We start from the raw sequence: 16,808 nt of genomic DNA on the forward strand, positions 1-16,808 counted from the left end.
GGGAAAAAATTGCATAGTACAAGAGATAAACTGATGTTCTGAGGCTGGAACAACATAGAAGGGACAGATACAAACAAAGCCTCAAATTGCCTAAGAAATCAACGATGAAAGATGAAAGTCACTGAAAAGGTTAGCCAGCTGTAGGGATCGAACCCACATCTGGCTGGAGTGGCTGGTTTGTCGTCCCTTCAGATGACGCACCCCGAAAGTCGCTGGAGAGGCGTGTTAGCTTAGCTCAATTGGTAGAGCCCTGGACCGGCAATCCAGAAGATGTGGGTTCGATCCCTACAGCTGGCTAACCTTTTCAGTGACTTTCATCTTTCATCGTTGCATAGTACATCAAAACCTTTTGTGCTATTCGGCAAATTGATGCACACGCTGCTTTCATCAGACGTCTTGGACTGAAAATAATTTGAATGCCCCTCCTGTACTCCTTTAAAGCACGCATCGGAACCTACTTGTCATGCGTCTGTCATGCGGTATGGATGCACGTTTGTGATCCACGTGTGTGATGCACGCAGTTGCATCTTTGCTGTCCTGCCTACACCAACTAAGAGCAGAAAACCAAGAGCTGGAGTCACGAATCAACGGCCTGGTGGCACGTCGTGATCACCTGCTCGCTGTAAATGCTCGGCTGGTGGCGCCACTGCGGCCATGCTTCTCACCGCATGAAAACATCTCTGCCTCGGGCGATCACCATGCACCCGCCATTCTGGAGAATGGCATTGCATCCGGACACAGAACAACTTCACCCATGGTGAGAAGCTGCACGCCTTCAGAAGTGGTTTGTTGTTCTGGGGCATTAACCGTATGCATGGTTCTAACCACGACCTACTACAGGTTTTCCCGCTGATTTTAATCCAAGTGCCAGCTAAATTAATCCATGTGCCATGCAAACTCTGTGGGGCATGGATTAATTTAGCTGGCACTTGGATTAAAATCGCCGGGAAAACCTGTAGATTATAGCGACCGTGTCATAGGCACCCCTTCCCAGCACCGTATTTGGAAGATAGCGGTGGCGCTACTAATCGGCCCGTTTATTGCTCCCTCAATTTCTACAATCTAACCTTAGTATTTTTGGACAAGCGGTGGGTGTCGCACAAGAGATCCTTTGTTCAGTCGATTATTAGCATAATTCTTCGCGTTTTCACTGGAGCTGTTGCTGTCGTCTGCTACGGGAGTCGTATGTCTGCTTCTGCTCACAAAATATTCAAATTTCCATTGTCCAATCATGATGTAGATCTCACGGGCTGATGAGTAGCACCCCTGGCAGATCGTGCGGACGGGCTCCTCATGGGGGTTGCCGACATCACGTGGTCGGTATAATCTACAGGTTTTCCCGGTGATTTTAATCCTAGTGCCAGCTGCCCCATAAAATTTGCATGGCACATGGATTAATTTAGCTGGCACTCGGATTAAGATCGGCGGGAAAACCTGTAGTAGGTTGTGGTTCTAACACACGCCTTTTTCATTCAAAATAAGTGTCAAAAATTGTGTGCTCGTTACAGTTGTGTGTAACAATGGAAGTGTAGAGAACAGGATTAAGAGCTGATGAAAATTGGCTAGCTACATTGCCATAGACACTACTCTCTTGAGACTTTTTTTCGCATTTTTTTTTTTTATTGTTGTGCCATTGCGTTTACGAGTTCCAGAAGCGCTTCATGCACATGGTTTTCTTGCATGCGAGATGAGCAGTGCCATTGGCTGTCATGTCTCATGTGCACCATCATGCTGTGGTAGCTGTGACCATACATTGAGCTGGAGTAGAGCAAGCTCTACAGTTGATGTTGTGCGACAGTGTTCAGTTGTTCTGGTTCGTGACATAATACATGCAGGAGCACAAGAAAGGTAACGCAGCATCCCGTAGCAGACCACGCCTCTTGACTCGCAGGACTTTAGTCATGCCACAAAAACTGTTTCACCGCGTTTTAAATGGAAGGTGATTGTCTTGCCGGAACAAGAGAAGAATTGCGTGTTGTTGAGTGCCTTTTGGCATCCCTGTGACGTGTGTGGCTGATCCGCGCGGTAGCATCAACAGTGAGTTAGTTATTTTTCGGAGTTACGTACGCCTGCGTGTTAAATCCTGCGCGCGTTATAATCGCGCTGATACGGCAAGTGCCCACATTTGTGCTTTGGCGAGGTGAGTTTTGTGGAGAGGATGAAAGACTGCAGGTAGTTGCAGACCATGGCTGAAAGTTGTTTGGAAATGACTTCCTAGCATAGAGGTTCAACTGCACTACTCCATTTTTCCTTTTTCGCGTCCTTTTGCCTCACTACTTCAATGTCACCCCTTTCAGCTGCCACTGGAGAAACCAGGGTTCCACACTGGCAGCCCATCTTCCTCACACAGTCCCATTGCTGCAGCAGCAGCAAATATTCGAACATCTCAGGTACGCAGTGCTTTTCGCTGTTCTCGGTTCTGTCACTGCCTGCTGCTAAAGGTCTGCTCGACTTGACCAGGCTCATTACGGTTGTTCTCGAAAGTTATGCGATGGTTCAGTTACTATACTACGTTACGTCATGGTGCCATAAGTGGGCAGTGCTGACTCAGAGAGTTCGAGTGCAGCTTCAACACTACTGCTCTGTGGTCGCATCCGAAACGAATGGACATAGTACAGAAGGCCTTGTGTTCTGCACTCCGCACCATTGCCACTGTCTGCTCTTTGTGCACGTGCTGTTTGTTTTCATTTTTAGGTGCTGGTTTCTCTTTTGACGTACTCAATCAACTCAATTTGTCTTACAAGGATTATGCCGAAACTGCATCCCATCACATCAACATTCTACGTGCCATGTTTTTATACGCACGTTTCAAGCAACAGCAGACATAATCACAGACTACTTTTGCTAACAACAGTGACGTTGACATCATTCTTTCTTCTTTTTGTGTGTATTTTTTTTATCCTATGCTTATACAGGGTGTTTCACCTAAAGTGATCAAAAATTCTAACTGGCGACGTACCTACTCCCCAGAGGACCGTGGGACTTTCGGCAATCACCTTCTGGAAACTTTTGCCGCCATTCAGGAAGGCTTTGGACAATTTTTAATTGAGTGAAATTTATTTTTGCAATTGAACTTTGAGAAAATTGCCAAGCGAACCTCACTTTTTTTAAAACAGAATTATGAGGTCCTCCACGGATAATCGCAGACCCAACGACGCCTACAACGATGTGACATGCCGATTCTGACGTTATGCACCAATCCTCTTGTTCCAGTCTTGTTCTCTATGCTGATGCCACCTGTGTGTGGTGAAATGAAAATGAAGCGCACACAGCAGAAAATGGCGGCTTTTCAGTGAGATAGGCCATAGAAAATGCATAGAGTGAAATCTTGCTCGATTTTTAATTTTTCTTCTACAGGACCATAATGCTCAGAAAAAATTCCAACAAAACTTCAGACAAATGGCTACCAGTCTGCAAAGTTTGGTGTTGGATAAACCTCGTCTTCTATTTTTACGATGCAATCAAAATGTGTAACGTTTGCGAGACTAACCCTGTACATAGTTTTTACGGGGCGTTTGGTGAGGCCACTCATTTCGTCAGAAAAATGGTAGAGTCCAAACTTTTAGAGTATATACTGTACTTGTGTCGGAATTGAGCTTCAGGGTATTCTGCACATTTCTGGTGAAGGGAGAACAGAGCATTGTGTGTGTACAATTACAATATTATTTTGCATTGCAGGGGTTGAGTTCTTTCCTGAACATGCCTGGAGCCGGAGGGCAAGACAGTGCCCAGTCTCAGACAGCAGCAGCAGAACATCGGTCCGATTCTTCGTCTTCTCCTACTGCTATGCTGAACGGAGTGGCATGCTTGCCCTACGAGTTTCACGAGAACAACAGGATTCCCGTGAGCATTGTCATCATTCTTATCATTGTCATCCTGGCGAATAGCATTTCTTCTGGTACTTCTCAACTGCCTCGTAAATCCATCAGCAGGATATGGGGAACAAGGATGACACCACATCTTCCAGAGTCTTGGAGACACCTCACTCAGTTTCTCATACAGCTTGCAGTCACCGACCGATTTTTCAGACTTGGAGGACCCACAAGAGCAGTTTGAATTTTTAGACGAAGGTTTAAATCTGCAATGTCTCGAGAAAAAAAAACTTTATTTGAGCTCTCACACCGACTTGAAATAACTGTCGACACGAGTTTGCTTCGCTGCGCGGACACGGGATATCGCATCACAGCGAATTTCTGCTAACATAGCCGTCTCATTAGGCATGTGCGAATAGCGATTTTTTATTTTGAATCAAATACGAACGAATAATGTGCAGGTCGAATTGAATTCGAATTATTAACGAATAACCAAAATATAAATGCTTTCTCCAGGAGAAATGATAGCAAGCTGTGCATGAGCTAAGGATTGTGACACACTTAATTCGGCATTAAATTCAGAACCCAAAAGAAACAAACTATATATCACTTCAGGCTTTCGTGTAGGAATACTAGTTCATCAACATGCTCTGCTAATAACAGCTCTCGCCTTGAAGACACCGTTTGTCTGGACAAAGAGAACAGGTGTTCACTGCATACTTGTGTGGCAGGGAGAAAGGATTTCTCAATCTCTCTTAAGAATTCTTCCCTGTATTTAGGACTCTTTGAGCAGAGTCCAGTTCCACCCAGAGGCAGATCCAGACCCTTGGTTTTGGGTGGGGGGTGGGGGTTCTTTGTCGGAGTGCATAGTAGGGGAGGGGAGGGGAGAGAGGGAAATTCAGTGTATAAATAGAGTCTGAAGTTTTCGGGAAATATTTTTTCTAAATTCGGGGAGTAAAAATCGGGTAAATAAACATGTGCTCTGAATTCATGCAAATGTGTGTGGAAAAACTTCCAGTACGCTAAACTCGGGGCGAAATCGTGCTTAGTTACTCAGACTAACTGAACTAGTTTGGTACAAATGGTGATGTAACTGCATTTGCTGCCAAACAAATCATGCACATTCCTACGGACCTCTCAGTGAGGGCAATTTGCCGGGATAAAAATCGGGGGTTTCACACTAAAGAGGCGACCTTCAATTCAGGGTGCAAATTTGCGGAAGAATCTGGTTAAACCCTAAAACTTCAGGCTCTATGTATAAACTGACGTTTTATTTTTTGTTTTTGTTTTTTGTGGGGGGGGCGATCTTCCCCCCCCCCCTACCTGCCACTGGTTCCACCCCACTTTTACTGCTAAAAAGCTTTTAAGACATCACACGTATGTCTATTCCATTCCAGAGCCAGAGCAACGGGCTATCGCAACAAGCCACTGCGCCCGCCGTCGCAAATTTTTATGACTCCTCGCATAACAGCAAGCAGACGACACCAGCAGTGGCAGCCCAGTCGTCTGCCAACCACTGCACGTCTCCGGGTAGCGGACGATCGGACGGCCACAGCAGGTCGCAGCACCAAGGATCGAGCAAGAGATGATGTCGAAGGAAGCGGCATTCTTCGGGGCCAAGAACAGCGTAGTGAAGCTTGCTGCCCAGGGTGCCTGATGTGATGCGAGAACATTGCTGTGTCTTCACGGACGAGCAGCTTGTGCGGCGGTGATTGTTGAGTTGAAGAAGTTGCGGTTCATCCGGTAGAAGAAAGCTGTAGAAATTTGTGGTTTGCCTGTTGACTGTTCTGGCAGTGCGTCTCTTTGTGCCGGGGGCCACCAGGTGTAACGGTGAAAGACAAGGTATACGGATCTCTCTTCGTACGTGGAGAAGATGACGCGTTTTCAACATTCAGGTGACGACAACCTAGTCTTTGACATCTTAACTTATTTATTTCCATATTTATTGGAAAGCAAGGTTCAGCTCCCGGCACTGCTCTCCCGTTTTACGGGCCACTAATTTTGTCGCCGGCCTTTTTATACTGCCCGTTGTTACTACGGAACCACTTCGGCGGAGTAGCACTTCGCAGCTTGCGGAGAAAAATTACGGACGACGTTTGCGGGACCAGCCCATTAGTTTCGTGACGGAACCTGTGACTCTTATTGCGTCACACCGCTTCCCTTTTTACGACCTTCGCTGTTCATTTCAAAGCCCGGTACGCAGTTGCAGAATGACCACAAATTTCCAGTCTTCTGACCATAAGGTGGCCTGACTAGTATAGCCGGTTGTGAAGAGGTCACAGCGGTTCATCGTGAACTTTCGAGCAGAACATGCTGGTCGGTCGAATGGCATCTATGTGCAGTGTCACAAAAGCCTGGAACAGTGTGAAATGAACACTACGTTCGTGAGTGATGCGTGCAATGTAAAAAAAAAAAATGTACTGTAGTGTCCATGCGAGCTTTGAAAGGGGGGGTCAGACTGTTGCAGTCTGTGTGTGTTTGATGTATTTTCAGTGCAACCATTGTATAATTTAAGATAGGAACTTTTATACACCCTCTGTTTGCGTTTCCGTGGCACGTCGAGAGAATGTTGGTGGTACCAGGGGTTGGAAGTCAATTCAGGCATGATTCACGTTAGATTGGCTCGTAACTGTCATTCGAAAGCAGCACAGCGTTCGTCACAAAGAGTAGTCTCCGTATTGTAACAGACACATTGCACTGAAATTGGTTCATTTCCATGATTATGTTCATGTAGTTTGTAGTATGTTTCCATGGTGTACGGAACCGAGTAAGATTTATGAACACAATAAGTGATGAGTGGTCGAGGACAAGTACGTTACTAAACGCTCTTTGATGGGGTTTTACAAAGGTGTGCGTACAAATAGAGATGTGCTCTGGTCTGTTGCTGAATACAGAAAAAAAAAATTTTGGCCATTCAATAAGAAACTACATTCTGCACATTATAAAATTTGGCAAGTCCTATGCTGACAAAAAAAAAAATCTAGTATCACTAAAGGTTGCGGACAAATCCAGTGCAGATAGCTTGCAGAACCTCAGATCTTAGAAGATTATTTCTCCTCATAATATTCATGTGGCACGTGCATTTGCTGTGCACAGCAATACTGGTAACAATTCTCGACCCCTTGCACATATTGAGAACACAGTTGAAAACCAGTAACAATGTCCTGTGGCAATATTTCGAACTTGCAACCTCTTTATAGATAGGACCGGAATCCACACATACACTCCCGCCATTTGCAGTCAGCTAATCAGATAAGCACAGGCTTGTTACCGTAGAGCAATGCTGAGGTTATGAATTAACAGTGTGGAGACTGCTGTGTGACAAGTTCAGAAACCACAAAATATTCAACTGTTTCCATTGTTCGTTTGCAAGCAAAAACATACATGTCTCTGCATGGCAAAAATCTTTGGATCACATGCATATCATCAGCATCCGATGCTGCATATACAATGCAGAGTGTTGGATGTGATGCAGGCTATATCAGGAACGTGTGCAATTGGGATAGGGACTCGGCAGTTTTGTGAAATGAACATGACAGGACCATTGTACTGCAAAAACTTTGATTAGTATAACTTCCAAGAGAAAATTTCTTGCTTAAGTATGGTACATTGAACTTCCAAAACGAACATTCAGGCCAAGAAAAATGTGACGAGCGGAAATGTTGAAGATGTTCTGTTGTCCATAAGTAATGAATCTTATAGCTTTGCTCAGCATTCCAAGAAAATGTCAGCCAAAGCCTTCACACTGACATGACTGGTGCGTGTGCACACTTAATGTTTCTTTTCTTTTTTCTTTTTTGCTACCTTTGTTACCACATTATGGCACCAAAATAATGTTCTGTCCTCATTGTGAGGTGATGTGGAAGTATCACCACAGGCTGTCAGTCTTCCAATATGAGACATATATTACCGTACCGTACCGTACCGTACCGTACCGTACCGTACCGTACCGTACCGTACCGTACCGTACCGTTCTTCAAACCGTAGCTTCAAAATTCATGCACAAACCACCAACATGTGCATCACAAATGTGTGCTTGAGTTCTTAGCTGTCTGCTAGATCTAGTTCAGAATGCATGTGTTCATTTTGGCACCATATTATGTGACAATTTGTTTTCGTTATACCCAAAAGTGTTTATGTACAAGAAGCGTGTGGTCACGAGACTTCTACGCGCAGACTTCAAGCTGTAAGTTTTTCTACTGGACTGGAACTCGATGAGCATGAGATCACTTGAAATGTAAATACACATTCATCCTCACATACCATGTAGCTCTTGTTCATGTTCAGCCATGTTAAACGAGGCATTTCTCCGAGTTGCAGAAAACATACGCATTTACGAGGTGGAAGGCCACGTTGTTAAAGCAAGTAGTGGCCAGATGTACATATTTATAATATATATTGCCACAATATGGTGTACATTGTGTGATGTGCATGTCAGTTGTTCCAGGTTTTGCACAGACGCAGAGGAACCATTAATCTGCTCCTGACCACTGTTACAAAATTTATCACGGAGTAGATCTTTTCTGTTAATAATGCTTCTCTCTTTTTTTTTTTTTTCGTGCCTTTCATTTCTAACTTGTAAATATCACAATATAAGAAGTTCTTATGGCTTCCTTGCGCAGAATGCTGCTTTGTTTTGTTTTGCCAACGATACTTCGTTACGTATTAGTTTGTTGTTCAAGTGCAGTCGACCAGGATGTACATTTCACTGAAGGGCATTGCCACATTGGCTGTGTAGTGAGACGTGAACATATTAGCAAAGCAAAAAGACTACGCTTGCTGCCAATGCAGTGTTTGCGTATATCTGACTTTTTTTTTTCTCTCTGCCGAAGCAGCTTCTGAGATTAGTTCTGTAGTATATCTGGATTTCATCCACAAACAGGCTTTTTTTTTTCTCGTCTAGTTGCGGTAATGATATTCATTATCACATTCATGCATACCACCCGTAACTCCTTAGACAAATATTGACTATGAGGTAATTGTTCGTTTATTCAGTTTTTATATTCCTGTGCACATGTACAGTGTATGCCTTGATAACGGTACACATGTAAGTAATTAACATAACAGAACATAACATAAAAACGATTCAGATGAGAGATAAATTGAGTACATATGTTATTGTTTGTGTGTTTTCGACGTGTAATTTGAAATTTAGTTTCAAGTTAAGATTGCCAATGTACCCTGAATTTTTTGTGTGGCAGACTTCGGACGTAACATGAGTTCATGCAGTCATGTAGCTCTGCCTTATCCCGAATACCTCATGTCCTACAAATGATGTGTTATACTATTTGTTAATCCTTTTAAGACTGCTGTATAAAGATCAGCCACTATGCGCATGTACAAAGGCGTCACACATCCTCACAGACCCTATCTTTTGAGATACAATTCAGGTTCAGTATGCTAGTCTGTTCCACGGACATGACTACCTGTTTTTATTATGTTTGAGTTGTTGTAAATAGGGAAATAAATTGTAGGTAGAGCCTCTTCTATCGAATTTTTGGTGCACGATCAGTTGTAGAAGATCCTGCGGCGCATGACGCTGACCAGTGCGATTGCCATCAGTGAAGCCAGCAGCTCGACGCCAGGTGGAATGATGTTGACGGCAACCAGGGTTAGCATGGGCAGCATTGGAAAGATTATGCAGAGTACGGTCATCTTCCGCACGGTGGCATGCAGGACTAGGTAGAGCGTTGCCACAACAAAGGCGATCAATACGGTGGTGTCATAGCTGTCAGGCATGGGGCACTTGTCTGGAAGAAAGTTTGCAACGTATTCACTAAAAAAAAGCTGATAGTTGTTTGATTTCATATAATAAATCAATCACGCTCAAAGACTCGTGACGTCGAGAGCTGCTGTCCCTCTCCTAGGAACAGTGAGAGCATCTCCGCTCTTCACCCAACACTGGAAGTCTGCCAGCAGCTTTAGAAAGGTGACGGAAATCGACCTTCGGAAAGCAGTGTTGCCAGACGCATTGCACTTCTGCACGCTATGATGTCATACTCCCAAATCCATAAAATCACCTAATGATACTTCTGCATCACACACACACACAGAATATTTTGGAAGAATACGGTAGGGGATACATGGATTGGATTGGATTGGATTGGATTCTGCAGACAATAGATTTGGCACCTAACCGTTTGTCATCATATGTGTGGTTTGTTCCACGTATTGTTCTGACAATGCTTTTCATAATGTGAGTCAGTGAATCATTTACGACGTGGCAGGTGAATGGAGTAATTACTTCGAGAGTTTGCGCCTCAAACATTTGACATAAAATTGCTTTTTTTACGGATGTCTGCAAATCCGCTGCTAAATGGGAGTATTTGATCAGCGTTCTCCTTTGCCTCACCTTATAAGTTGCATGCATATAGCGATATCGTAGGAAAGACTTCGAAAAATTTGCATACCCAACCCTTCTACTCTACCCCAACTCTCTACCCTTCCCCGTAAATGCTCTAAAATTCTGCAACGACAATCTCCGAAATAGTGTATTCATCGAGACCGGTTATTGCGATGATACGGAAGACACAGGCGAAGCGACACTCTTCAGAGTTCGCAGTAATGTACGGGTCTACCCAAACGATCGCGCGGCACACGGCTTACAGAAATGAGACACCTCAGCTCCAGTGAGACTTTATCCATAAAGCGCAATAATCTCTCATGCTAGAGGCCAGCGGGCGGGTAACAACAACCTTTGCATGGTTTCAAGGCTCAGTGACTCAGCAACAGCCCGATTGCCGCTGTCATCAGGAACCGCGCTATCATCATCATCATCAAACAAAGGCTACTCGTGTTAACTGCGTCCTACAAAACCAATTTTTAGCGCACAAAGGCAAATAACTAACAGCTTGCAATTAGATGGTAAAGGAAATTGCATATAACCAACACTTGTATAGCTGAAGATGCAAAAAACACCTCTTCGTGGCGAGCAACAAGTGTCCATCCCGCGCACGGGCTTCGATAACTATGTAGCAAGCTCAAGGTGTGGCGGTAAGCATGCTCATCTGTTACGGTGTGCGTAAGTGACCTCGTACAGGGACAGTAGCCTCTAGGAACCGACCTGCCCATTCTTTTTTTTCAAGCATCCATCCACCTATATCTTCTTATCTGCACATCAACGAAAACCCTGTGGACTTAATCAGCAATAACTTGAACATCACTTACCCTCAGTTGTCTCGCGACGTAAACCCCCAATTATTATTATTACATCACTTACCGTCGTGCCACTCATTCCAGGTCTATTGCCCCATGCTTGCGGCAATAAACTGTGAGACAGTCATAGCTTCGGCAGTTCGGAAATTTTAATTTTCTTCTTCACCCATCGATATCTTCTGTAGCGATGCTGGCATGTTCGGAGCGCCGGCATGTACGGCGCGCGCGACCGACTTTTTTTTTTTTTTTTTCCTTTCTGCTTTGAAAGACTTTCATTTGTTTTACGATATTCCATGTCAGTTTTAGTTGACCACCAAGTCCGTAACAGCGCAATATCCGTAATAAAGTATCGCGCGTCCTCGAGAACAAATCAAAGCAGATCGCAGATCAAATTCAAGAAGTGATGGCTTTAGAATATCATTGTGAAAGGTGACAATGTCTTGTACTGTCCTGAGTCCATGTCTTTTATTCCCCCTCTCCCACAGAACTGTCCTCGTGCAACAAGACCGTAACGTTAACAACCGTAGGTAGAACACACATGGCCGCAGCGGACCAGTACGTCTTCCCGTAAGTAAAAGCCACGCTCCCTTATTCCACCGTCATCATGTCAAAGGTGTGTGACAACGAAAGCGCCTACGAGGAGGTTGCCCACATCGGAACCGGGGCCTTCGGCACGGTTTACAAGGCTAGAGATCGGCACAACGACGGGCGGTTCGTTGCGTTGAAGAAAGTGCGCATTCCACTAAACGAAGAAGGCATTCCGATGGGAACGCTCCGCGAGATATCGCTGCTGAAGCAACTCGACTCGGCGAACCACCCAAATGTTGTTCGCCTGCTCGACATCTGCCACGGCTGCAGGATGGCTGGAGAGTTGGTGTTGTTTCTGGTGTTTGAACACGTCGATCAAGATCTGGCGACGTTCTTAGACCGTTGTCCGGAGCCCGGCTTAGACCCGGCGCTTATTGCTCGCCTCTTCAAGCAGCTCATCACCGGGGTTGAGTTTCTGCACTCAAACCGCATCGTTCACCGCGACCTGAAACCGCAGAACGTGTTGGTCACGTCGCGGAGGCAGTTGAAGCTGGCTGACTTCGGATTGGCACGGCTGTACGAATATGAAATGTCGCTGACTCCGGTCGTGGTAACCCTGTGGTACAGACCTCCGGAAGTCTTGATGCAGACGAGTTACGGATTGCCGGTGGACCTCTGGAGCTGCGGATGCATCTTCGCGGAGATGTACCGTCGGAAGCCGTTGTTCAGCGGTCAGTCGGAAGGAGACCAGCTGACGAAGATCTTCGAAGTCATCGGCGTCCCGAGGAAGGAAGACTGGCCCGACATTCCGCTGTCCTGGTCAACGTTCCAGCGTTGCGGGGAAGGGAAGAAGTTGGAAGACCTCGTGCCAGAGATGGAGGTGGCCGCAACAGATCTTCTGCGGGAGATGCTAGTCTTTGTGCCGAGCAAGCGTATCACCGCGAGCGCGGCGTTGAAACACGAGTATCTGCGGGACGTTGAAGTGTGTGTCGATTCGGGTGAGAGGTGAGGGTCGTTGTTTTTGTTATTATTGCTGTTTTAAAGCAGGTCAACCAAAGCTGATGTAAGTATTGGCTCAGTTCTGGTCATCGAGAAAGAAGAGAAGCAAAGCAAACGTTTTTGGAACAACAAGGTTATTGGCTGTACCTCAAAGAGGTTTTGCCGGAACGTTCGTATGGCGCAAATCTGCTCACAGTCCTGCATCGTGCCGTATTACCTCACAGCATACCGGGTGGATCATTCCTGTCACCATGAATGTGTGAATAGGAAATGTCAAAATCAGGGCATTAGGCTTACGGGATGTCTTTCTTGTATGATATTTTTGTATTCTAGACGCGGGGGGGGGGGGGGGGGGGGGGGTTGATGCACATCTTTGGTGGAATGGTAATTATCTAACCACCTTATCATTTAGATATTGTGCATCGAGGGACTTGTTGTCGAGGGACATCGAGGGAAAAATGTTGTTCTCAGTAACCGCCTTTGTGCTTACTGATACTGCGAGTTTTTATAATGTCTTTACCAGGTTACCTTTTGTCACGTTGTACAAACTATGCAGTCTTACCTTTGAAGGACCACTGTTTACATATGTAGCGCAAGTAATGCAAAGTCTGTGGGACCATATTTTCATACTGACACTTTCAGATACAACTGTTATTTGCCAACTTTTATGCATTTACTTTTTAGAACATTTTTACTGGTATACCATGTAAGTCTGTTTTGCATTGTCCTTTGCTGTATAGCAGATCGTGTTCATGCAGCAGAAGTGTCATGCAGTAAAGTGTTCATGCGTGTTATAGTACACATTGATGAATGTTTGTACTGTTCTTTTGTGTCATATAGAAAGCGTGCCACGTGCCGAATGGCCTCATTTTGTCTTGCTCAGATACTTGAACTCTGTATTGAGAATGTTCAACTGCCATATCAGTGGTTAAGAATCTTTATTACAAAAGTTTACGTTTTATTCCAGAAGCTGCTTAACAATGTACATGTACAGCTGGCAAGGATCTTGTACGGCTCAATAAGAACCTGTGAGAGAGCTTCTAACAGCTACCTTTCACATGTGTGCATTTATATTTGCTTTGTCTCTTTCGCATTTCTTTTGCATTTAGAAACAACTGTGTGAGGATTATAAAGCTCAAACTATAGAGTGAGGCACAATCAAAGGTCATGACTGTTTAATACCCGTGTTAAACATCCGCTCAAAGACTGCGCAGCGTTTATAAAGCTTGCGATTCTGGATTTCACGTTACAGTTAAGGCTGTTACCTTTTGTATGTGCCGAATAAGTGCTGTATAAGCTGTAAGTGCTGAATAAGTACTGTGCTGTGCTCAGGTAAGAGTGAGGTCAAACCTCAGTTGAAGGTGGTGTTTGTTGTTGTTTGTACCCTGACCTACTAGATTATAACGACAATGTCATACGGACCCCTTCCCAGCGCCGCATTTGGAAGCTAGCGGTGGCGCTACTCACCGGCCCGGTGATTGCTTCCTCAATTCCTGCAGTACTTTGTACTTCAGCTTTCCTCAGTGTCCTTGTACAAGTGGTAGATGTCCCACGAGAGATGGTTCTTTCTAAAGATGATTATCATCATCATTCCACGTGTTTTCATAGGAGCTGTTGCTGTCGTCTGCTACGGCAGTCGTACATCCACTTCTGCGCGTTCAAAATTCAAATTTCTATTGTCCAATCACGATGTAGATCCCGTGGGCCGACGAGTAGTGCCCCTAGCGGATTGTGCGGACGTGCTCCTCATAGGGGTTGCCGATTATGATGTGGTCGTTATAATCTAGTAGGTTGTGGTTTGTACCTACCTGTACAGAAGGTTAGGAAAGGACGGAGGAGTTGTGCACGTCTATCAGCTGTCTATTATCTTTATTGTAGCATTACTGCCAGTATGCACGCAGCATGTGCTTACTGACTGGCTTCAATTTCTAGGTTTGAAGCAGCTCAAGGGCTGTAAAGTGGGAACGTTTTGATTGGATAGTGCGAGGAGCAGTGTCCGCCCTGTGCGCTAACAAGTACTGCACGTAAAATTATAACCCAGTGCATAGTTGCAAGGGTCCTGCAACTACACTCTGCGTTGATTGTGCGCATGCCTTTTCAGCCGCGATATTCTGCAGGATATCGCTAGTCTTGTTTTTATTCGCATTGCAAAGCCCATTTTCGTGATTCCTCAACATCAGCCGTCATGTCCGGTGTCCTGCTCGCACAGTGAAGGCCACTGCAAGGCTTCCGAACTCGGCCTGCGCAAACCGTAGGGGACGGAATTTTACAAACTGAGGAACTACTTTTCTTTTTGTATTACAATAAACAACTATATATATTCTCGCTCAAGTGGGTCACTGTATAGCCACACTAAGCAACCTTCTGGACGCATTGTCCTTGTTAGTCTTGAATGCATTAAGTTTGATCGATTAACTTTTTAATTATCAAATATAGAAGTTTGGCGCTGTGACAAATCGTGTCCCTTTGCTGTGCCGATGTCGTTGCCGTTTTCAGAAAACGATCGAGCCAATGTAGTGTGAGGAAACTGCCCCTGAAAGAGCGATGATTTGGACGTAATTTTTGTTGCCCCACTAGTAACGTGCGTCCCCTTGAATGCAAAGGAGAAAAAGGAGCAGCTCAAGTCTCAGAATATATCACCATTTATTGTGATTGAAAGAAAAATTCTTATTTTATAAAATCCTGTTCATAGTGCGGACCCTGCGTATAAAGCCTTCGTTTGAACATACAGCTTCCTGCTACTGTTGCTTTGCTGTTTTCGTTTTGCTTCTGTAGATATGTATATGTTCTCTGTTACAAAGATTTCACGCTTTTTGATCTGCTAACGAAGCTGCTTTGGAACTGCCAGCAGTAGATGTGGTTATTAGAAGTTTTGCAATATGTGTTTGCTAGATCTCATTTTTTTTTTTTTTTACGAGAAGACCGTGGCCATATTCTCTCCCAAGCCATTTCCTGGCTACGTACCAGGTACAGGGTACCAGGGGAGGCATTGTGTACCCCAGCTCGTGAAGGCTGTAGTTCTTCATGTGTCAGAAGTTTGGTTTCCCATGTTTCAGCATTTTCCAAGACAGCAGTGCACATGCATTTATGCATTTTGATCTCGTTGCTATGTACATGTAGCAAATAAATCTTATAGTTTTCGTTCGTAGTTTCTTTGTGTTATATGCAGTATTCATGTTCGCTGCTTGCAGATTCATTTGATACACTTGTGCTATTTTGGAAAATGATATATTTTGTTTCTTTTGTTCGGATTCTTCAAAGAAGGATCCCTTGTTTTCGCAAGCGAAAAATCAAGTTGTAGTGTGCTAATTAGAGATGCAGTAATTAACATTTTAGCTAGTGAAGGCACATGTAATTTGTTTCAATAAAAAGAATTATTTTGTGGAAATTGCGAAATTTTTTCCAACATTTTTCAAAAAATATACTCCGAGACAACATAGGGCTAAACTCACGGTGGTATATCTCCGCCAGAGAAAGTAATGTTAGTGTGCAATTGTGCTGTAAGTAGGTCGTCTTCGATGGGTGTTTTCGCTACATGATCAGTGCAAAATACACAGCTCGAAGGATGGGGGCCCACTACGTCGTGACTCGGAAACGTCATGCGCACGCCTACACCAATTACAGACGTCTTCAAATTTGTGGGTGCAGTTGATCTGTAGGAGTGCAACAAGGTCACGCTTCCCGTGTCTCTGCATCGGTTCACCATGTTTCAAAGTCATACCCCGCAGGTTGGACAACACTTCATATTAACCTCAAAGCGGTTTTTACAGCGGTTACTCAGCTCTCTGGAGGCCGCCATGTTGACAACGGCATAGCCTGTAGACCTGTCCCTGTTTGTAAGCAAATGACGTCATAGTGTTCGACAGCGCCACCAATTTGGTAGAGCTGAACTACGCTCGAAGCTAGGGGGCGAACAAGGTCGCGCCCGAAACCCACGGTCTTGAGGGGAGTACGATGGCCCCTGAAAGGGACGCGACCTTCGGTCCTACTTTTCTTTCAGTAGGAGACAGCGAACAAGTGACCGTGCGTGGAACCCAGCCCTCCCCTTCCGATTTGTTTCGGTTTCAGTCTGTCTAGCAACGTCTTGATGACGTTTCTCGTGTAGAGGTCTATTCTAATGCACGCAAGCTCAAGTTTGCGTCGCTATATTTATTTTGTTGCGCTGAACTTAATTGCCACGATTTTTCTGTAGGTCTTGCTCGTATAAACGCTTCGTTGTGCAGCACTGGAAGTTCGTCCGCTAAGTAGGCGACGATTAACGTGTGCAAATGCCAGTTAGGTTTTTCTGCACACACACAAACAGCTCCGCCTCTG

General features: G+C 44.8%; 2 protein-coding genes and 1 long non-coding RNA gene across 8 annotated transcripts in view; 2 read left to right on the plus strand and 1 right to left on the minus strand.

The window, feature by feature from the left end:
* The window catches only part of LOC135366654 (protein AF-10-like), a 40,982-nt gene extending 31,686 nt beyond the window's left edge, over positions 1 to 9,296 (plus strand). For all 6 annotated transcript variants that reach the window (XM_064599453.1, XM_064599455.1, XM_064599456.1 and 3 more), the window contains 4 exons: positions 522 to 757; positions 2,298 to 2,390; positions 3,679 to 3,843; positions 5,210 to 9,296. In XM_064599453.1, the coding sequence (XP_064455523.1) occupies positions 522 to 757; positions 2,298 to 2,390; positions 3,679 to 3,843; positions 5,210 to 5,401 (686 nt within the window). In that variant the 3' untranslated portion in view covers positions 5,402 to 9,296. The remainder of the gene's footprint in view (positions 1 to 521; positions 758 to 2,297; positions 2,391 to 3,678; positions 3,844 to 5,209) is intronic.
* LOC135366656 (uncharacterized) lies at positions 9,198 to 11,205 on the minus strand. The gene is made up of 2 exons (XR_010414252.1): positions 11,032 to 11,205; positions 9,198 to 9,562 (listed from the first exon to the last, which is right to left on the minus strand). It is a non-coding gene; the product is annotated as an uncharacterized LOC135366656 (long non-coding RNA).
* LOC135366655 (cyclin-dependent kinase 4-like) lies at positions 10,529 to 12,844 on the plus strand. Its single transcript, XM_064599459.1, has 2 exons — positions 10,529 to 10,805; positions 11,453 to 12,844. The coding sequence occupies exon 2, from the start codon at positions 11,572 to 11,574 to the stop codon at positions 12,502 to 12,504; it is 933 nt and encodes a 310-aa protein (XP_064455529.1). The 5' UTR covers positions 10,529 to 10,805; positions 11,453 to 11,571; the 3' UTR covers positions 12,505 to 12,844.
* The last annotated feature ends 3,964 nt before the right edge of the window (positions 12,845 to 16,808 follow it).

The sequence above is a fragment of the Ornithodoros turicata genome, chromosome 8 (genome assembly GCF_037126465.1).
Source record: "Ornithodoros turicata isolate Travis chromosome 8, ASM3712646v1, whole genome shotgun sequence".
Lineage (NCBI taxonomy): Eukaryota > Metazoa > Arthropoda > Arachnida > Ixodida > Argasidae > Ornithodoros > Ornithodoros turicata.

Excerpts from the sequence above, each read along its gene's own strand:
- LOC135366655 (XM_064599459.1), top strand. The coding sequence starts at position 11,572 with ATGTCAAAGGTGTGTGACAACGAAAGCGCCTACGAGGAGGTTGCCCAC.